The 23,817-nt window shown below is 31.3% G+C and overlaps 2 protein-coding genes across 9 annotated transcripts in view; one reads left to right on the top strand and one right to left on the bottom strand.

Annotated features, from left to right (window-relative positions):
• Positions 1–8,751: 8,751 nt before the first annotated feature.
• Positions 8,752–23,817, top strand: part of LOC107934593 (putative disease resistance protein RGA3) — a 47,643-nt gene continuing 32,577 nt past the window's right edge. For 3 of the 8 annotated variants that reach the window (XR_005920864.1, XM_041105208.1, XM_041105210.1), the window contains exon 1: positions 20,123–23,691. Coding sequence is in view for 3 of the 8 variants with exons in the window: in XM_041105208.1 (XP_040961142.1) it covers positions 20,257–23,691 (3,435 nt within the window). In the remaining 5 variants the exon portion in view is untranslated. Of the gene's footprint in view, positions 12,512–12,717; positions 12,775–13,025; positions 13,219–13,249; positions 13,524–20,122; positions 23,692–23,817 lie in introns of those variants that run through there. The other 5 variants (XR_005920861.1, XR_005920860.1, XR_005920862.1 and 2 more) reach the window with 5 other exon arrangements.
• LOC121223541 (transcription factor E2FA-like) lies at positions 13,597–14,366 on the bottom strand. Its single transcript, XM_041105232.1, has 2 exons — positions 14,007–14,366; positions 13,597–13,735 (listed from the first exon to the last, which is right to left on the bottom strand). The coding sequence occupies exons 1-2, from the start codon at positions 14,319–14,321 to the stop codon at positions 13,709–13,711; spliced, it is 342 nt and encodes a 113-aa protein (XP_040961166.1). The 5' UTR covers positions 14,322–14,366; the 3' UTR covers positions 13,597–13,708.

Genomic DNA, 23,817 nt, shown 5'->3' with positions numbered 1-23,817 from the left:
ACATCTTTGCCTCATCTGCATTCTGAGAATATTTTATAATACTAAAACTTAGCCTTCTCAAGTTAAGGCATCAAAATGTTGAGGTCATCAAGTTGTGGACATTGGATGAGGCCAGCATTCCTTCAATTTCAACTTAGTTCAGCAAACAAGCACTTTAATCTACCAAAACTCCACTACATCATCAAATACGGAAATAGCTCACATATTAAAATACAGACATCACAATTTCACCGCACAAACAAATAATGCTACTCATAATTTATCCCCTAAGAAACTTAGCCACCATGAAACATTCCATTTATGAACAGATCAAAATATCACACACAAAAAAATTAAGCAAATAATAAAATTGAAGGGGCTCCATTAACTTTGAACAAATGTATCAATCAAGCAAGTAATTATATTTTAATTGTGTCAAATAATAAAATTTATTTTTCAATTTATATCTAAATAAGATTTGTGTTTAGATAGGTCTATGACTTTCATTGGATGGACAATTCAATCAACTCTAGTGAAATTAAAAATAGTAGTAGCGGTGAGATTAATTGTTGTAATAGTGAGCTTGAACACCATAGTGATGTGATTGAAATTAGTGTTGGATACCTGATTGGATTCAATAACAGTTGAAGATTGAGTTGTACAAAATTGAAGACATTGCTAGATTGAGTAATGAATCCCACATCTTCATCTTATGATTGGTTGAATGCTTAGCTGAGCTCCATTCGATTATCAAATATTGAGGATACGAGAATGCGGGAGCCCTGCAGCAATTACGACCCTTTTTAGGTTGTTACAAAACAGCTATACCTATATCCAATGTCTTCTTTTATCTTCCACTAATTTTAATATTTTTAAAATTTTATTTTCTTTGTACATTAATTTCTGTATTGAAGTAGAAAATTTTGGATAAAATTAATATTTTATAAGAATAAATTAGCTCAATAGCTTAAATTTGCATGGAGATAAGATGTTTACACACATTTAATTTTGGTTTTTTTTTTATACAATATAATTTAGAACTCACACACTAGCATGCACATCCACCTTAACTATAACATAGGCAAAGCTTACAAATCTATCTCATGACTTTGGGGATGGGATGAATAGCTTTGACTAATGAATCATAGGGCAAAGTCGACTAGCGCGAGGTTTGTAGGAAAATGCACTAACAACACATAGTCGAGGTCTGATTTTTTATTTACTAAGCAACTCAGTTGCGAACAATTATGATCAAAGATAAATTGTGAGTTTCATTGAAGCATACAATATTATTTTAAACAAGTTCTAACTTCTAACAAAGTAAAATAACATATTCAATGTATGAAAATAACTAGAAATAAGATTTTATTAACATTTTAGATGCTTCAAAATTTAGATTTATTAAATAAATAATATTAAACAAATTCACATATTGATGTTGTCCTAGTCAAGGTTTTTAAAACCAGATTGGTTGTCCAACCAATCATATCAAATGATTTCCGGTCTAATTTGTTTGTCCAATTCAATTGAATTAATTTAATTTAATTCAGGATTTTTAGATATAAAATTTATATTATAATAATTGAAATTTGGAATTCTTTTATAGATTTTATATATTAATTTATTTAAAATGTTTTCAAATTTAACTAATCATAATTAGAGACGTGTCATGTATTAGTAGAAATTGTTAACTCTGATCTTAATTGTTCTTATTTATTCTCCTTTGAAAAGAGTACATGGTCTCCTTTAATCTGTTTTCCTTAGGGAGGGACTAATTTGTTGACTTGCAAAAAGTACAGGGACTTTAAGGGGCATTTACACCAAAAAAGAGTTTGCATTGGTTGTCAAAGTTTACAGGATAAATTACCAAATAAAAGACATTTAAAGGTGTCTAAATTACTTGTCTAATTTCTTTCCCAAGAAGACAATAATATGTTAGCTCTGACATATACTATTTAATAAGCTAATGATACCCATGAAATTTGTTTACATCTATGGGTTTTATTCATTTTTAATTCTGAAATTTCCTTCAGTTTTGACTGCTGTGTAATTGGGTTTGCTTTTTTCTTTTTAATTAAAAATATATAAAATTTTCCACAAAAGAAACATTTTATACTTTTCTGGATTGACATTTATAATTTGCAGGATTATTGTTGCTACAGAGAGAAAATTGATGGGCTATAATCCTCCTTGGAGACCTACATTTCCATAGCTCGCTAAGAAACTGATAATACTCTAAAATAACATATTTTTATGTATTAATTACATATTTATTTTGAGTATGATCCTACTAATTTGAGTTATTTATGATTTTTTATCTCATAGGGATTAAATTGAAGGCAAAAGAAAATTTGGGGACAAAAAGGGTGAATTTAAAGACAAAATGGGTCAGCATGCGAAATAGGAAAGAAGTGATGTCGAAAATACAAAGTGTGAAAGACTTGGGGCAAAAATTCAAAGAAGAGATTTATGAACAAAAGACTCCATTTAAATTTAAATTTTATTTTTAGGATTACTGATAGGATTATTATGATATATATTATTTATATTTAATTTCAGATTATATATTTATTTATCTTTTAAAGTTTAAATAGGAACAAACTAGGTTTTCTATGTACTCTAAATAGGGGGATAGAGTTCTAAATAGGGGATAGAGTGACATAAATATTGACTCATCTTTTCTATAAAAATTTCGTTTCCCTAAAGCTCTAGCTTTTTGTTCCTTTATTGAACTCATCTAGTCAAAGTTTGTAGAGATTTCTCAAAAAAGGTTCATGAGGCTTAGAATCCACACTTAGCCTTCTCAACAAGTATTTATTGTTTCTCAGCATTACGGGACTGACGCTTCCGTCCATGTACTTCCAAAAGTGATCTTCTCATCTTGTGCAAGGAACGGCCGTTTTGTATGTTTTGGGAACGTTGCACAGTCGGTTCGCTAACTTACAGCGTCAGTGGTTGTCGAGCCCAAAAAACGAAATGGCGTGACATTCACCATTAAGAAATGATGATCTAGTGTAAGACGGTTCCACAAAAGTGACGGTTAGCTAAATTCATGTTCCTCTAATCATATGATTATTTATAGATGTCATTGGTCACAACCTCAAATATACAATGGACTGATTTCGTACAAACAACAAGATTGATCCAGTGATTAAGTTAAAATGTATGTATATGTAAAATAAATAATTAATAATATATTTAAAAATAAATTATTTTAAATAATAATTAAAAATATCAAAACTATGTTTATATTAAAAAATAATTAAAATTATATTTTATATTAAATTATAAAATATACGTAAGAATTGTATGTTTTAATTTTTTTATTAAATTAGTAGTTAAAATCACTAAAAAATTTATTTCATTATTATTTACTTTCAAACTTTTATGTTTGAATTTTTTATTGTTGCACTATTTTAGTTATGCACCACAATTTGAATAATATTATTTTTGTATTAATTACATAAAATAAAAAAATATATTATTCATGGAATAATAAATAAATATACAAAATCACGTATAATAATATTCAATGAATAATATATTTATGATAATAAATTTACATGTATTTAATATACCATTATATAAATATTAATTTGTAAAATATTTAATTTTTATAACAATTAAATAATTAAATTTATAATTATCATATGATATGTACTTATATAACACCTCTAGTGAGAAAAACAATTTCATTGCAGGTTAAATTTTTTAAAAAAATCTTTTATGTCCAGTTTGGTGCAATAAAATCAAGTGATATTAGTTTAATTCGATTGTATTTTTTTATTCCTCCATTATAGTTTAGTTTAGTTAGATTTTTTATTATAAATTTTTATAATTATTTTAATAAAATAAACTTTATTTTACTGCTTTTAAATATCATTTGACAAATTTTCAAAGTTTTTTTCATAGATATTTTTTAAAATTTTTAAGTAAATAAAAAAATCAAATACTTTTATATAATATTTTTAAAATATATTTATTCATTTTCACTATTTTTAAATATAAAATATTTATTTTATATTATAAAAAATAAATTTATTTATAAATTAAATAAAGAATAGAATTTGGTTTGGTTTCGGATAATTATGATTTTTTAATTTGTATTCCATAAACCGTCTAAACACCTTAATTTGGATCGATTTTCAATTATTTTATTTACTCAACCCTACTCACGGGAGGTAAATCGATTTTCGATTTTCAATTATAACAGTGAGATTAGCTCTAATGAGATCGAAAACATATATAATAATAAGATTAGAAACTATTCCACACCATCTTGAATTTTGCTGATGTGACATACACACGGATTGCCACATATATGTCACATAAGCAATAATTATTTTTTAAAATTTTAAAAAATTAAAAAATATATTTTAAAAATTAAAAAAATTATAAGAAAATATTTTTAAATATTTTTTAAATAATTAATTGCTAACGTGACATACATGTGGTAATCCACCTATATGTCATGTCAACAAAGTTAACAAACGTTAACTTTTTCACCCATTTTAGATGGTTTGACAGAAAAATGTAAGTTTAAAGACTAAAAGAGAAGGAAAATAAATATAGAGCTAAAATAATTCTTTTATAAAGTTGGAATACCAAAAAAGTTATTATACTTTTATTTTTCAAAATAATGAAATTTCCATTAATAACACTTTAAAGATAAGTGCATCTACATTTGCTTCGTGATTGTTCTTTCTATAAATTCACCATAATCATGTTAAACAAGTAATTTAGTGAGATTAAGTATTGTAACAGTGAGATTAAAGTTAATTATAGAATATGTATTTGAATTCAAATGTAAATATACTGATAAAATGAGAATAAAAAATCAATATTAAAGCGGAATTAGATGCCCTCATCAATGGTTTTCAGCTTGCTCAATTTCTTAAAGCCGACAATGTCATTTTTGAAACAGATTGTGCTAGCATTGTCAACTGCTTTAGTTTTGACAAGAAGGACATAACGATCCTTGATCACTGCATCAATGAGTTCACAAGATGCTTGATTCTTTTGTTTCCGCTAAGGTCAAATGGGTGAAACGTGGTTGTAACAAATTAGCTGATTCTCTTTGTAATTGGGCTCTTTCTAAGTGTTGTAATTTGTCTTTTGAGATGGATTATCCTAGCGATATCCATAACATTGTAATTTATTATGCAACTTAAATTGAGGTAGTAACCTTTGGGTCATTTTTTTTATTAAAAAAATCACTATTAAATATATTAAGTTAAAATGCAGGTATATGTAAAATAAATAATTAAGAATATATTTAAAAATAAAATATCTTAAATAAACAAACCAAAATCATCCAACTCACAGTAAACAATTTTATGTGTATTAAAATAATTAAATAGATATGAGCACCTGTAATATCCTGAAAATTATTACTGTAATACCCTGAAAATTGCTACAGTAAGAAAGTAGGTATCCTTGATATAGTAAAATAAAGAAATAAAGTGACAAAAAGGGAAATTTTGAGTTATGGCAACATTAGGAATTATATTATAACATATTAATTCAAGAAAGGATTAAATCGCAAAAGTGAGAAAAGTTTTGTTGATCAAGAATAAATACTCAAAATTTGAAGGGGTAGAGTGTAAATATGAAAAAGCTGAAGGACCAATAGTGAAAATATTTTAAGGGTGGAATAATATAGAAACTAAGGAAAATGGATGAATTAGGACCAAATTAAAAAGGTGAAGAATTTTGAGGGACTAAATCATAATTTTACCAAATTAAGTGATGACTCAAGGATGAAATTTTTAAAGATTATAAAGGGCAAAATGGTCAATTAGAAGAGAGAGAAATCTAGAAGGCAATGATGATGTTGGTGATATTTTAGATTAATTAATTAATTAATATTTTAATTTAATTTTTAAATGATATTTTATTATTATTCTATTTAGTATATATATGGAGGGAAAGATAAAGAACCAACGTGAGAAGAAGGAAGAAAGAAAGAAAGTTTTCTTTTCTTTACAATTTGGTCCTTTCTCCAAAAATTTACCATTTTCACCTAGAAATCAAAAGAATTCCCATAGCTACCAAGAGAGAAAAATGTTAAGGAGACTATGGGGAGCTAGAATATCAAGTTCGATTCAATAAATAGAAGCTGTAGGAGAGAGAAAATCAAGTTAAAGATTAAAATCAATAACACAAGGTAAGAACATCAAGATTTCAATATACTTTTGAGTTTGATATTATTGAAAAAGTAGGAAATTAATGTTAATGTAGAGTTTCATTATATAAGGTTATATATTGTTGTTATGTTAGTAAAGGGAAATAAGAGGAAGTGATGGAAAATACTGAAGAGAAAGGAAAGGAAGGTGTTATAAATTTAGTTATCAACATTTTACACTAAAACAGTTTTAGACAGTAGCAATAGGTTAACTTTGAAAATTCACCATAAATACGAAAAATCAAATTAGAGGATGAAAAAAATATGAAATTAAAGCTTATTCAGTCTAGTTTCTCATAGAAGAAAGGGTGTAAGTAATGAAATTTTAAATCATGAGATATAATGAATTTTGTGAGATAAGGTCAGAATGAATTCGGGTTCCCCTGTTTTGACTTGGAAAATCATTAAAAATTGTATAAAATAATTATGGGTTATAATTTATATTTTTAAAATCCTTAATGAGTCTATTTTCAATAGAAACAAACGGGAACATCATCTGAATTTTTTACAATGAGATAATTAATTTTGAGTGAAGAGGGGTCGGAACTATCAAAAAATGAAATAGGCGAAACTTTAAAAAATAAAATATACTTATTGGATAAACCAAAAATTTTGAAAATTTTATGGTAAGAATATATGTGAGTATAGTTTTATATAAAATTTACAAATCTCAATTTGGAGTTCTGTAGCTTAATATATAATTTATTTTGTGACTATGACTCAAGTGAACAGCTTGTTATGAGTAAACAAGTAAATAGTGGTATTATGTATATATCAAGGATGTAGAATGGAGTGGAGGAGGAGGAAAAATATATGTGAATATTTAGATAATATGGGTTTATTTTAAAAATAGCTAATTTACATGTTTTAGGTTCAGGGACTAAATTGAATAAAAGTAAAATTTTTAGGGTAATTTTGTAAAAATGTCAAAAAGTGACCAAATTGCATGAAATAAATTTTTTTATTATTTAAATTAATAAATTGAATGAAATATTAATTTAGATCAAGATTGGGTGGAAATTCAAGTAAAATAGAAAATTATCAAAATATCCCTAAATTTTGGTATTTCTGCAATTTAGCCTGGTAAGTTAGTATGAACTATATTCAGTATAATTTTAATTAAAGTGGACGTTATTTGGTGATGAATATTATATAAATATGTGTTTTATTATTTGAATTGAATTATTATTGGTAATATGTATAATTATTAGGTGCATTGAAATGATTACCGGAAGCTCGATTGGGTTGGAAACTTGTCGGAGATATATCACACTATCCATTGGTTTTATCGGTAATTTTGAATGATTTGATTCTGGTTATTATGACATGTATAAGTTAAATTGACCAACGTTAGTTCATTAATGTTTTGATTTTGATTGGTTATAAATATGAATGCTTGATCAAATGAATTGTCTGTAAATTAATTTGTAAACTTAGGTAATGCTCTATAGCCCTATTCTGGCGATGGATACGGGTTAGGGGTGTTACAACACCGAAAGCTATAACAAAATGTTTTGGGATACGCCAAATCAACCTCTTACATTTTACTTTGATATATTATATCGACAAACAATTATATATATTAATCCAATGTAAATATATATATGTATGCATTTTTTTACATGTGTAATTGAATGAGAATTAAAATTTCATGTATTAATATATGACCCACAATACAAGTTTCATGTGGAAATTATACCACATCAAAATTTATGTATTAAATTACTCATTGAACTAAAATTCTTGTATAAATTTAAATTTTTTCCCTAATAATAAACAAATCAAAAGCTTCGATCCTTTCTTAATAAATATATGTATATTTAAAAGAAAAATAAAATGCTATTACTATTAATAACAAATATGTCTTGACTTGCTAGGAACGGTAGTTAAAACTCTTGTCAATACCTGTTTAACACGGATTCAAACAATATTACCTCCATCCCCACTCTTAATATTATATAAAAAAATTAATAGCAAATATAATTAACATTCCCATTAATATAAAAACCATTAGTAATAAGAGTATATTAAAGTAGTAATAGACAGTAACCATTGTTGTAATATATTATTGTAGGCACTAAGTTACCTTAAAAGACAAAAAGTATGGACATGATTTAAGTTTGATTCAATAATCATTAAATTATATTTAAATTATTGATTTAATATATTCAAATTTAATAATATTTGATTTTAATGGTGAATGACTTTTATTGAATTTTTATTTTATATATTCAACTGAAGTTAAATTAAAAAATAAAATATTAAATTTAAGTTAAAACCAAGTATTCAGACTCACTTAATTACACAAAGTAAGTGGGTAGAAAGTTTAGAAAGACTTGAATGGATGGGCGTCAATCAAAACACCTTGGATTCCATGGGATTTGTCTCCTTTTTCTCTTTTCTTACATATCTTTTTCATTAATTTCAATTATTTGTACGGCTCCACATTGTGCAGAGCACCCCAAGTGTCCAACTTTGTCTCCGTTGAGAAATTTGTGTCAAACAGTAAACATGGAGGGACCATTTCCCACCAATCAACATTACTTTTTATTTTATTATACTACTTGCTGGGTGGATGGTAATATCTATAAATATACTTGGTCTCTGCGTGTATGGATCCACATCTGTGTTCCAATCATTCTCATTTTTACTACTCCTCTTGCAATAACCCAACACTTCTTTGCTTGATTTCTGTTTGAACCAGCAATGGCCGAAGCAATTGCATTCGACCTCGCCCTAGAGCTTATTACTAAGTTGAGCTCTCGTGCTCTCTCTCAAGTTGGAATGTGGTGGAATCTCAAACATGACCTCGACGACCTCAAACGCACTGTTCGTACAATCAAAGCTGTGCTTCTTGACGCAGAAGAGAAATCGGTGACCGACAATCTCGTCAAAGTTTGGCTTGAAGAGCTGAAAGATGTACTTTATGATGCTGACGACTTGCTAGATGATTTCTCTACCGAAGCTTTGCGGAAAGATCTAATGGGTGGGAACAAGCTGACGAAAGAGGTACGCCTTTTCTTCTCGAGCTCAAACCAGTTTGCTTACGGTCTCAAAATGGGTCGGAAAATTAAGACCATTAAGGCCAGGTTGTTTTCAATTGCAAGTGAAGCCAAGGTGTTCAACTTGGTAGAGCGTCACCGTCCCATGGAAACCTCTTTCATGACTAAAAAGAGGCAGCAAACGCACTCTTTTGTGCCTAAAGATAAAATAATAGGGAGGGACGATGATAAAGCAGCTCTTCTAAAACTCGTGTTAGAGTTTGAAAGTGAAGAGACTGTTTACATCATTCCAATTGTGGGGTTTGGAGGGTTAGGGAAGACTGCTTTGGCTCAATTTGTCTATAATGATGAAATGGTCAAAAATCATTTTGAGTTGATGATGTGGGTGTGTGTTTCAGATGTTTTTGATGTCAAAATAATTGTAGAAAACATTATCAAATCTGCAACAGGCAAATCACCCGATCAAAATCTCGAAATGGACCAACTGCAAAAACAACTTCGGGAAAAATTTGGTGGGAAAAAATATTTGCTTGTTTTGGATGACATTTGGAATGAAAAGTGGGAAAATTGGGTTAGTTTAAAAGAGTTATTAGTAGGTGGGGCTAAAGGAAGTAGGATAATAGTAACTACTCGCTCTTTGGGAGTAGCAAAGATTACTAGTAAATGTCAGCCTTATGTTCTGAAAGGCTTGTCTGATAATGATGCTTGGTCTTTGTTCAAAGAGATAGCATTTGAACAAAGATCGGCAGACTCAACAGATTCAGGCTTTGTGGAAATAGGAAAGCTGATTTTGGAAAGGTGTTGTGGAGTTCCCTTAGTCATAAGGACGATAGCTGGTACGTTATCTTTCAAAGAAACTAAAAGTGAGTGGCTTTCTTTTAAAGATAACGAACTTGCTAGAATATCTCAGAACGAAGGTGAGATATTACCTACACTTAAGTTGAGTTATGATCATCTCTCATCCCATTTGAAGCATTGTTTTGCTTATTGTCGACTATATCCAAAAGATCATCCAATTAATGTACAAGCACTTGTTCAATTTTGGATTGCACAAGGTTTTGTAAAGCAATTGAATCCAAGTCAATCTCTTGTGGAGATCGGATTTGGATATTTTAAAGATTTAGTTGAAAGAAGTTTCTTTCAAGAGGTAGAAGAATATGGATTTGAGGATATGACATGTAAAATGCATGATTTAATGCATGATCTAGCTGAATCAGTAGCAGGGATGGAGAGTAGTATTGTAGATTCAAATAAAATTGCAAGTGATGTTGGTGAAAAATGTCGCCACATATCAATTAATCTTTCGTTAATTCCTTTGTTTAAGGGAAAGAAGTTGCGAACCTTGTTACATTTTCAATACGGATTAAGTCAAGATTTCAGCTATGAAACTTGGGATTTGATAATTGCAAATTGCAGATGCTTGCGTGTATTGAAATTGAATTCTATAGGTATTCAGATGATTTCACCCTCCATTTACAAGTTGAAACACTTGAGGTACCTTGATCTTTCTCACAATTACAATATTAAGATTCTCCCGAAGAGTATTTGCAAGATTCAGAATTTGCTAGCGCTGAAACTTGACAGCTGTCATAGTCTTAAAGAATTGCCAAAGAAGATTGAAAAATTGGTGAATCTTACCCATCTTGCGTGTTATTATTGTCATAGTTTAACTCATATGCCACGTGGAATAGGGAAGCTGACTTCACTTGAGACGTTAAGCATGTTTGTAGTGGATAAAGATGGGTCCCATGGCGGTGCAGATCTAAGTGAATTGAGACTGCTTAACAACTTAAGGGGACGTCTAGAAATAAGAAATTTGGGATTCGTAAAAAATGCAAAAGAGAAGTTTGAGGCTGCTAATTTGAAAGAGAAGCAACATTTGAGATCGTTGGTTTTAGAATGGGGCGGTGGTAACCATGATGATGAGAAGTCACTTGAAGACCTCCAGCCCCATTCTAATCTCAAGCAGCTCTGGATTCAAGGATGGAGGGGTGATGCCAAGTTTCCAAGTTGGCTTCCTTTGCTCACAAATCTCGTCAAAATTTTCATAAGTGGTGGTAATTTCAAATATTTCCCGTCCTTTGCTCAATTGCCCCGTCTTGAACTGCTGGATATTATGTTTTGTACTAAGCTGGAGTACATGGATGAAAATAGCCCAAAAGGAAGTCAAGGAGAACCACAATCATTCTTCCCATCGCTTAAGCTTCTTAACCTCAAGGATTGCCCAAATATGAAGAGTTGGTGGAGGACGACAAAACCAATCGATGATGATTCCAACGAGGACGACACAACAGTTATGGGAACATCAACCATGGCATTTCCTTGTCTTTCCTCTTTAAAAATTCAAAATTGCCCTTTGACTTTAATGCCACTGTATCCATCACTCGGTGAAGATCTAATGTTGTCGAATACCAGTTCAAGGCCGTTAAAGCAGACTATCAAGATGAACATCAATGCTAAGGCCCCATCAACTTCAACCTCTTCTCTTCCACTCTCCAAATTGAAATCTTTCCATGTACACACCATTGAGGGGTTGGACACTCACACGCTATATGAGTGCCTGCAACATCTCACCAGCCTCAAAAGTTTAACAATAAGAGATTGCAAGGAGGCTGATTTAGAGGGCATGCAATGGGAACCCCTTAAGAATCTCTCTCATTTGGAGATTGATAATATTCCAACGCTGGTGTCTCTCCCCATTGGGCTTCAACATCTTCTTCAATTGAAAACATTAAAAATTCATAACTGCAATGGATTGAGGTCGCTGCTTCCTGTGTTCCAACATCTCACTTTCCTTGAAGAGTTTAAAGTAAAGGACTGCAAGGAGGTTGATTTAGAGGGCATGCAATGGGAACCCCTTAAGAATCTCTCTCATTTGAAGATTGATAATATTCCAAAGCTGGTGTCTCTCCCCATTGGGCTTCAACATCTTGTTCAATTGAAAAGATTAAAAATTCATAACTGCAATGGATTGAGGTCACTGTTTCCTGTGTTCCAACATCTCACTTTCCTTGAAGAGTTTGAAGTAGAGGACTGCAAGGAGCTGGAGTTATCTGGAGCTGGCATCCAAATATTCCAAGATCATACAAGCTTACACTCTCTACGGCTGCAAAATATTCCAAAGTGTCGACATCTTCCGGATTGGCTTCAACATCTAACAAATCTGCAACGGCTGTATCTCGTAAATTTGCCCAATTTAACATCTCTTCCGGACGAGATGCGTTGCCTAACCAGTTTGGAGTATTTACACATACGAGAAATTCCTCAGTTGGAGGAAAGATGTCGGAAGGACATTGGCGCTGATTGGCAAAAGATTGCTCACATCCCCATCATTCGGTTGATTCAGGTTGGTCCGTCTTTGTTATTTATTTATTTTGATGACCTTATCTGTTTTTGAAGAAAAATAAGAGTGGTATATTGAATCTCCAAGTCAGGGGTCCGATGCCATTTTTCATTGAAGTTGGATACTGTTAATTTCCTTGTTAAAATCCCTTGTTTTAATCCTACTTTTTACTTATCATCTTTCATAATATTTTTTGCTGATTTGTGCAGTAAGGCATTGGAGAAAGGCATTACTGAACTTCAATCATTTTATATACATAAAAAGAGGTGCTAATTTATCTATTTGCTTCTAATAATTTAATTCTAAAAAATCATTGATGTGGAGAGAGTGGCCTATGAAGCCTTCAAAATGGTTGTACTATATGCTCTGCTTTCTTCATTTAAGCACTTACCTATCATATCTTTATATATCTTTATGTTTTCTCTTCATGTATGCCAACTGATTGCTATCTTAGATGGCACCTATGCTATTGACAGGCTTTTGGAGGTACTCAAATTCATAATATTCATTGACGCAGGGCACTCTTTTAACTGTTTGGAATTCCAGCCAAATTTGTTATTGAAGGTCCAAACAGGAAAAAAAGGAGGATGCTTCAGAATATTTGGTGGCGAGGTTGAAGTTGATAAAATGTTTCATTATTTATATATCAACAGCATTATACTAAACACACATAAGTGCAAATATAAGGCTGATAATAATGGGATTTGTAACGTATTCTATGTTGGCATTTATAATTTTCAGGTTCATTGATGCTTTTGGAAGAGTCATTGTTCAAGCATGACAATTGCCAGACATATTGCATTTCAAAATTTATGATTCCACTTTACATGGAGCTTATTAAGAGCTTGATTCATAGTAGAAAAACCATTTGAGTGTTGAATGTGAATTTCACTTGCATAGCTAAAATGAGTTGGGAGAGAATTTGCATCAAGTGTTTGAGGGGTTAAGCTTAAATCATTTCTTTATTGAAGTTCATAGTGGATTCATCTTTGGGCAAAGCCCCGCAGACGTAGGATGAGTTCCGAACTGCGTAAACATATTAATTGTGTTTTTTATTTTCCTTGTTGCATAATATGTACCAACTCAGGAAAAAACACATTTTTAATGTTCCAAACAGTATTCAAATGCAAGGATGCACAATTGATTATGAGACAAATTCCTCCGTTGGAAGGACATTGGCGCTGGTTGGCATAAAATTGCTCACATCCCACGCATTTCACTGCATCCCTAAGAAACAAATGGAAATACCTCACACATTAAAATACAGACATCACAATTTCACTGCAGAAACAAATAATGCTACTCATAATTTATCCCCTAAGAAACTTAGCCACCATGAAAAGCTCTATTTGTGAACAGATCAAAAGATCACACACACAAAAAAAAGAAAAGCAAATGACATGAAGTGTTAAGTGAGTACAATTCTCATCAAAATTGAAATAATATACTACTAATTACATGATAGCCACCGTTTTCAAAAGAGAATTTTTGAACTCACTGGAGATCTCACAACAATTGCTTCAACTTCTTGATCGGCGGCGATTCCACGACTATTACTAGATGAAAATCTGTTGTAATCATTGGGATGAACAAATGGCGGCTTCGTCGAATCGAAGGCCAGGTGACGACTTATCGGCAAAACAACCGGAGGAACCGTCGAATCTGGTACTGCTGAAGCCGTAGGAGGAGGTTGATACGGCAGCGTGAGACCATGCCGGACATGAAGGTTTATGATATCGTGGGGAGACAAGGAGGGTATAATAGCAATAGGGAAATAGGAAGAGAGAGAAAGTGAGGGTTTTAGTTCAGACATTAGAGAGAGAGTAGAAAAGGAGGGAAAAGAGAGTGAATCTTTTTGTATATAATTATAAGTTAATGTGCTAATTTCATTTGTTTTTACCTTTTTGAACTCTTTACTTTTTTCAATTTTTCAATTTCATCCTAAAATAAACTTCAAATATGTATATAAGGGTTAAAGTACTGGTACTATAGGGACTGCATACAACTTAGCCCCTCACCATTAAATGGTTAATTTATTACCTGTACTATTAAAATTGATCAAATAAAGTTAAATTATAACAAAGTCAACATTTGTTTTATTCATTATTTTGAAACTTTTTATAGGTAAAAAAAATTACTAATAATTTGGTGATCATTTTGTAATTTTTTACATAGTTGAATGATTTTAATACGGTTTACCCAAAACAGAATATTAACGACGTCAAATAGAAAACGAGAAAACAAATTTAAAACAAAGATAAACAAAATGATGTACTTAACGACGTTACTTCCTTCTTCTCCAACCAAAACGCCGTCGCTTTGTTCCCCAAACGTAAAACATGGTGGGACCATTTCCAACCATATTCTCAATTTATTAATTATTTTTTAAAATTAATTTATAAATTCTAAAATATTTTAATTAAGTTTTGAAAGTATTAGTATTATATCAATAAAATCATTTCATTTTTGTAGCTGTCAATTTAGGTTTTAAATTTCTGTTCTCATTTGACATGGATTAAATTGTAAATACTTGTGTACTCATCATATTGGTAACTTGATTCTAACATATTAAAAACACGACGAGATTATAAAATTTAAGAGGATTATTTCTTCTTCTTTTTTTAACACATTAGATTAAACAAAATGCACACTTTTAAGATATTAAATTAATGGATTTTTATATTTGATGTATCATATAATTATATTATACACACAATAATATCACTTTATTAAAACAATAAAATTATTTATTCATTAAAAATATAATAATATGATATCGTTTGATTCATTAATTGTTAAATAAAATTCTTAAATTATTTAGCTTTATCCCCTGACATATATTTTAGTTGTATCTCGCCCCTCCATCAAGCCATTTTGTGTACATTATGTGGACTATGATTTAATGAAAGGGCTTCACGCAACACCCATTGAGCAATTCCAAGAGTAATGAATGCTTAGCTTAGCTCCATTCAATTACCAAGTGTTGAGGATATGACAATATGGATGCCCTGCAACAATTACAACCCTTTTTAACATCTATTCCAAAGCTGGTGTCTCCCCCCCTTGGGCTTCAACATCTTTTTCGATTGAAAACATTGGGAATTCATGAATGCCATGGATTGAGGTCACTCTTTCCTGTGTTCCAACATCTCACTTTCCTTGAAGAGTTTTCAATAAGTAACTGCAAGGAGCTGGAGTTATCTGCACCTAACTTCCAAATATTCCAAGATCATACAAGCCTGCGCTCTCTGGCGCTGGCAAAGATTCCAAAGTGTCGCCATCTTCCGGAGTGGCTTCAACATCAAACAAATCTGCCAAGGCTTATTCTCTCTGATTTGCCTAATTTAACATCGCTTCCGGACGAGAACCAGTTTGGAAGAGTTCTTTATGAAACGAATTCCTCAGTTGGAGGAAAGATGTCGGAAGGGGATTGGTGCCGATTGGCATAAGATTGCTCGTATCGCTACGGGTTGGTATATTGACTCTCCAAGTACCGCCTCTACATGCTTATGCTCCCATTACTACCATCCATATATTCGCTACACATTTTCTTTTTCAACTTTAATTTTAATTCCTTTGTTTAAGGGTTGGGTTTAGACTTCAACATTCAAGGACTATATTTTATATAAATGAAAATAATAAAATATAATAAAATTATTTATATCAAATAATAATTAAAAATATATTTATGATAATAAATTTACATGTATTTAATATATCATTATATAAATATTAATTTGTAATATATTTAATTTTTATAACAATTAAATAATTAAATTTATAATTATCATATGATATGTACTTATATAACACCTCTAGTAGGTTATAGTGAGGAAAACAATCTCATTGCAGGTTAAATTTTTAAGAAAATCTTTTATGTTCAGTTTGGTGCAATAAAATCAAGTGATATTAGTTTAATTCGATTATATTTTTTTATCCGTCCATTATAATTTAGTTTAGTTCAATTTTTTATTATAAATTTTTATAATTATTTTAATAAAATAAACTTTATTTTACGGCTTTTAAATATCATTTGACAAATTTTCAAAGTTTTTTTCATAGATATTTTTTAAAATTTTTTAAGTAGATAAAAATAATTAAATACTTTTATATAATATTTTTAAAATTTATTTATTTATTTTCACTATTTTTAAATATAAAATATTTATTTTTATATTATAAAAAATAAATTTATTTATAAATTAAAATAAAGAATAGAATTTGGTTCGGTTTCAAATAATTGTGATTTTTTAATTTGTATTCCATAAACCGTCTAAACACCTTGATTTAGATCAATTTTTAATTATTTTTATTTTATTTACTCAACCCTACTCACGAGAGGTAAATAATCATATAAAGGAGAACTAACATGTTTAAAAGAATCTGAACAAATTATATTTAGGCTCTCTTTATATAGACTGTGAGATTAGCTCTAATGAGGTTGAAAACATATATAACAATAATAAGATTAGAAACTATTCCGCACCATCTTGAATTTTAGCACTAAAAAATACAAAAAAAAGGAGAAGAAAAACAACCATTTTTTTTGCCATAATGATTCTTTTGGTCTCCAACTTTATATAAAAAGTTATTTCAACTCTCCATTTAATTTTTCGTTTCTTTTAGTTCTTAAACTTGTAATTTTTGTCAAATCACCCCAAAATGAGTGAAAAATTAACATATATTGATTTTGCTAATGTAGCATACACGCGGATTGCCATGTATATGCCACATAAGCAATTAATTATTTTTTAAAAAAATTCAAAAAAATATATTAAAAATTTAAAAAATTATAAGAAAATATTTTTTAGTATTTTTTAAAAATAATTAATTGCTAACGTGACATACACGTGGTAATCCACCTATATGTCATGTCAACAAAGTTAACAAACGTTAACTTTTTCATCCATTTTGAATGGTTTGACAAAAAAATGTAAGTTCAAAGACTAAAAGAGAAGGAAATTAAATAGAGAGCTAAAATAATTCATTTATAAAATTGGAATGCCAAAAAAGTTATTATACTTTTATTTTTCAAAATAATAAAATTTCTATTAATAACACTTTAAACATAAGTGCATCTGCATTTGCTTCATGATTGTTCTTTCTATAAATTCACTATAATCATGTTAAACAAGTAATTTAATTAGTGAGGTTAAGTATTGTAACAGTGAGATTAAAGTTAATTGTAGAATATGTATATAAATTCAAATGTAAATATACCGATAAAATGAGAATAAAAAATCACTATTAAAGCGGAATTAGATGCCCTCATCGATGGTTGTCGGTGGCTTGCTCAATTTCTTAAAGCCAATAATGTCATTTTTGAAATAGATTGTGCTAGCATTATCAACCGCTTTAGTTTTCACAAGGAGGACATAACGATCCTTGATCACTGCATCAAGGAGCTCACAAGATGCTTGATTCTTTGGTTTCTTTCGAGGTCAAATGGGTGAAACATGGTTATAACAAATTAGCCGATTCTCTTTGTAATTAGGCTCTTTCTAAGTGTAGTAATTTATCTTTTGAGATGAATTATCCTAGCGATCGATATTCATAACATTGTAATTTATGATGCAACTTAAAATGAGGTAGTGACCTTTGGGTTTTTTTATTATTATAAAAAAAACACTATTAAATATATTAAGTTAAAATACATGTATATGTAAAATAAATAATTAAAAATATATTTAAAAATAAAATATCTTAAATAAACAAACCAAAATCATCCAATTCATAATAAAACAATTATATGTGTATTAAAATAATAAAATAGATATGAGCAGTGGAAGCAATCTTCATGATGGTATAAGTAATGATTTTTCCTTCAATACCAATTAAATACATTCCCATGGAGCTGACATAAGCCCAATATCTTTCCACATGTGGTGTTAAAAAATGAAATTAATTTTTCTTTTGTTGGCAATAGTAGCCGAGCTAAAAAAAATTTTAGTGGGAATTAAATTATATATTTTTATAGTAATATATATTTATAATTTTTAAATAGTTAAATTAAATTTTTATAATTTTTTTAGATGATCAAATTATAATTTTATCATTATTAATTTAAAATTTTATAAATTATAAAATGTCTAAATTAAAAATTTACCATTTTAGGAGTCTCTACTAGGTTTCGCCGGTGATAGGCAACTTGTCAAGAATGACCATCCAAGCTATAACAAAATGTTTTGGGATATGCTAAATCAACCTCTTACATTTTACTTTGATATATTGCATAGACAAATAATTATATTAATCCAATGTAAATATATATATATATGTATGCATTTTTTTACATATGTAAAGTTGAATCAGAATTAAAATTTCATGTGAAAATTATACCACATCAAAATTCATGTATCAAATTACTCATTGAACAAAAATTCATGTATAAATTTAAATTTTTTCCCCTAATAATAAACAAATCAAAAGCTTCGATCCTTTCTTAATAAATATATGTATATTTAAAAGAAAAATAAAATGCTACTACTATTAATAACAAATATGTCTTGACTTGCAAGGAATGGTAGTTAGAACTCTTATCAATACCTGTTTGACACAGATTCAAACAATATTACCTCCATCCTCACTCTTAATATTATATAAAAAAATTAATAGCAAATATAATTAACATACCCATTAATATAAAAAAATTTGATAATAAGGGTATACTAAAATAGTAATGAACAGTAACTATTGTCGTAATATATAATTATAGACACCAAGTTACTTTAAAAGACAAAATCAAAGCTAAGTAGGTAGGTGAGAAATGTGAACATGATAATCACTTGTAAGTTAATTGAATTCGATTCAAAAAAGATTTAAATTTGATTTAGTAGTCATTAAGTTATGTTTAAATTATTGATTTAATCGGATTGGGATTTAATAATATTTTATTCTAATGGTGAATGAGTTTTATTGAATTTTTTATTTTATATATTCAACCAAAGTTAAACTCAAAAATAAAATATTGAATTTAAGTTAAACTCGCGCAATTACACAAAGTAAGTGGGAAGAAGGTTTAGAAAGACTTCAATCAAAACACCTTGGATTCCATGGGATTTGTCTCCTTTTTCTCTTTTCTTTCGTAGCCTTTTCATTAATTTCAATTATTTCTACGGCTCCACATTGTGCAGAGCACCCCAAGTGTCATCATCCCAACTTTGTCTCCATTCAGAAATTTGTGTCACATGGAGGGACCATTTCCCACCAATCAACAGTACTTTAACATGGAGGGACCATTTCCCACCAATCAACAATACTTTTTATTTAATTATACTACTTACACAAAGTGGGAAGAAGGTTTAGAAAGAATTGAATGCATGGGCCTCAATCAAAACACCTTGGATTCCATGGGATTTGTCTCCTTTTTCTCTTTTCTTTCATACCTTTTTCATTAATTTCAATTATTTGTACGGCTCCACATTGTGCAGAGCACCCCAAGTGTCATCATCCCAACTTTGTCTCCATTCAGAAATTTGTGTCAAGCAGTAAACATGGAGGGACCATTTCCCACCAATCAATCAACATGACTTTAACATGGAGGGACCATTTCCTAGTTCCCACCAATCAACATTACTTTTTATTTAATTATACAAATTGCTGGGTGGATGCTAACATTTATAAATATACTTCAGTCTCCGCGTGTATGGATTCACATCTGTGTTTCATCTTGTTGGAATCATTCTCATTTTAGTCCTCCTCTTTCACGAATCAAACACTTTTTGCCTTGATTTCAGTTTGAACCAACAATGGCCGAAGCAATTGCTTTCGACATTGCCGCAGAGCTCATTATTAAGTTGAGCTCTCGTGCTCTCTCTCAACTTGGGCTGTGGTGGAATCTAAAACATGACCTCGACGACCTCAAAAGCACCGTCTCTACAATCAAAGCTGTGCTTCTTGACGCAGAAGAGCGATCCGTGACCAGCCATCTCGTCAAAGATTGGCTTGAAAAGCTGAAAGATGTACTTTACGATGCTGACGACTTGCTCGATGATTTCTCTACCGAAGCTTTGCGGAAAGATCTAATGGGTGGGAACAAGCTGACGAAAGAGGTACGCCTTTTCTTCTCGAGCTCAAACCAATTTGCTTATGGTCTCCAAATGGGTCGGAAAATGAAGGCCATTAAGGCGAGATTAGCTTCAATTGAAAGGGAGGCCAACACTTTTGGCTTCATTCCGCGTGATCGCCCCGCGGAAACCTCTTTCATGACTAAAAGGAGGCAGCAAACGCACTCTTTTGAGCGTGACGATGACATAATAGGGAGGGATGATGATAAAGCAGCTCTTCTAAAACTCGTGTTGGAGTTTCAAAGTGAAGAGAATGTTTATATCATTCCAATTGTGGGGATTGGAGGGTTAGGGAAGACTGCTTTGGCCCAACTTGTCTATAACCATGAAATGGTCAAAAATCATTTTGACTTGACGATGTTTGCGTGTGTTTCAGATGATTTTGATGTGAAAGTTATTGTAGCAAACATTATCAAATCTGTGACTAATCAAGCACCTGATCAAAATCTTGAAATGGATCAATTGCAAACACAACTTCGAGATAAAATTGATGGAAAAAAATATTTGCTTGTTTTGGATGACATTTGGAATGAGGACCCAGAAAGGTGGTCTAGGCTAAAGAAGTTATTGATGGGTGGGGCTAAAGGGAGTAGGATAATAGTAACTACTCGATCTCTAACGGTAGCGGAGATAACTAATAAATGTCAATCCCATGTTTTGAAATTGAAAGGCCTGTCTGATGATGATGCTTGGTCTTTGTTCAAAAGGATAGCATTTGAGCAAGGATATGCAGACTCAACAAATTCAGCCTTTGTGGAAGTAGGGAGACAGATTTCGGGCAGGTGTGGTGGGGTTCCCTTAGCCATAAGGACGATAGCTGGTACATTATCTTTGAAGAAAACTGCAAATGAGTGGCATTCTTTCAAAGAAAATGAACTTGCTAAAATATCACAAATTAAAGGAGAACTTCTACCTACACTGAAATTGAGTTATGATCATCTCCCGTTTCATTTGAAGCATTGCTTTGCTTATTGCCGATTGTATCCAAAAGATTGCAGAATTAGAGTACAAGCGCTTGTTCAATTATGGATTGCACAGGGTTTCATAAAGCAATTGAATCAAAGTCAATCTCTCGAGGAGATCGGGTTTGGGTATTTTAAAGATTTAGTTGAAAGAAGTTTCTTCCAAGAAGTAGGAGAAAGAGATTCATGGGAAGGGCTAACATGTAAAATGCATGATTTAATGCATGATCTAGCTGAATCAGTAGCAGGGATGGAGAGTAGTATTGTAGATTCAAATAAAATTGCAAGTGATGTTGGTGAAAAATGTCGCCACATATCAATTAATCCTTCGTTAATTCCTTTGTTTAAGGGAAAGAAGTTGCGAACCTTGTTACATTTTCAATACGGATTAAGTCTAGATTTCAGCTATGAAACTTGGGATTTGATAATTGCAAATTGCAGATGCTTGCGTGTATTGAAATTGAATGCTATAGGTATTCATAAGATTTCACCCTCCATTTGTAAGTTGAAACATTTGAGGTACCTTGATCTTTCTTCCAATTTCTATCTTAAGATTCTCCCAGAGAGTATTTGCAAGATTCTGAATTTGCTAGTGCTGAAACTTGATGGGTGTGATGGGCTTAAAGAATTGCCAAAGAAGATTGAAAAATTGGTGAATCTTACCCATCTTGGGTGTGAACTTTGTTGGCGTTTAACTCATATGCCACGTGGAATAGGGAAGCTGACTTCACTTGAGACGTTAAGCATGTTTGTAGTGGATAAAGATGGGTCCCATGGCGGTGCAGATCTAAGTGAATTGAGACTGCTTAACAACTTAAGGGGACATCTACGAATAAAAAATTTGGGATTCGTAAAAAATGCAAAAGAGAAGTTTAAGGCTGCTAATTTTAAAGAGAAGCAACATTTGAGATCGTTGCTTTTAGAATGGGGTGGTGATAACCATGATGATGAGAAGTCACTTGAATACCTCCAGCCCCATTCTAATCTCAAGGAGCTCTGGATTCAAGGATGGAGGGGTGATGCTGAGTTTCCAAGTTGGCTTCCTTTGCTCACAAATCTCGTCACAATTTTAATAAGTAATGGTAATTTCAAATATTTACCGTCCTTTGCTCAATTTCCTTGTCTTAAAAAGCTGGTGATTTCTAATGTAACTGAGCTGGAGTACATGGATGATAATAGCCCAAAAGGAAGTCAAGGAGAACCACAATCATTCTTCCCATCACTGAAGCATCTTTCGCTCTTTTACTGTCCGAATATGAAGAGTTGGTGGAGGACGACAAAACCAATCGATGATGATTCCAACGAGGACGACACAACAGTTATGGGAACATCAACCATGGCATTTCCTTGTCTTTCCTCTTTAACAATTCAAGATTGCCCTTTGACTTTGATGCCACTGTATCCATCACTCGATAATAAGCTAGAGTTGAGGAATACCAGTTCAAGGCCGTTAAAGCAGACTATCAAGATGAACATCAATGCTAAGGCCCCATCAACTTCAACCTCTTCGCTTCCACTCTCCAAATTGAAATCTTTCGATGTACACAACATTGAGGGGTTGTACACTCACACGCTAGATGAGTGCCTGCAACATCTCACCAGCCTCAAAAGATTAACAATAGGAGATTGCAAGGAGGTTGATTTAGAGGGCATGCAATGGGAACCCCTTAAGAATCTCTCTCATTTGGAGATTGATAATATTCCAAAGCTGGTGTCTCTCTCCATTTGGCTTCAACATCTTGTTCAATTGCAAACATTAAAAATTCATAACTGCAATGGATTGAGGTCACTGCTTCCTGTGTTCCAACATCTCACTTTCCTTGAAGAGTTCGAAGTAAAGGACTGCAAGAAGCTGGAGTTATCTGGAGCTGGCATCCAAATATTCCAAGATCATACAAGCCTACGCTCTCTACGGCTGGAACATATTCCAAAGTGTCGGCATCTTCCGAAGTGGCTTCAACATCTAACAAATCTGCAAGGGCTTTATCTCGTTAATTTGCCCAATTTAACATCTCTTCCGGACGAGATGCGTTGCCTAACCAAATTGCAAATTTTATACATAAATGGAATTCCTCAGTTGGAGGAAAGATGTCGGAAGGACATTGGCGCTGATTGGCAAAAGATTGCTCACATCCCCATCATTCGGTTGATTCAGGTTGGTCCGTCTTTGTTATTTATTTATTTTGATGACCTTATCTGTTTTTGAAGAAAAATAAGAGTGGTATATTGAATCTCCAAGTCAGGGGTCTGATGCCATTTTTCGTTGAAGTTGGATACTGTT

This window comes from Gossypium hirsutum, chromosome D11, assembly GCF_007990345.1.
Source record: "Gossypium hirsutum isolate 1008001.06 chromosome D11, Gossypium_hirsutum_v2.1, whole genome shotgun sequence".
Taxonomy (NCBI): domain Eukaryota; kingdom Viridiplantae; phylum Streptophyta; class Magnoliopsida; order Malvales; family Malvaceae; genus Gossypium; species Gossypium hirsutum.
This window is presented reverse-complemented; position numbering and strand designations above follow the sequence as displayed.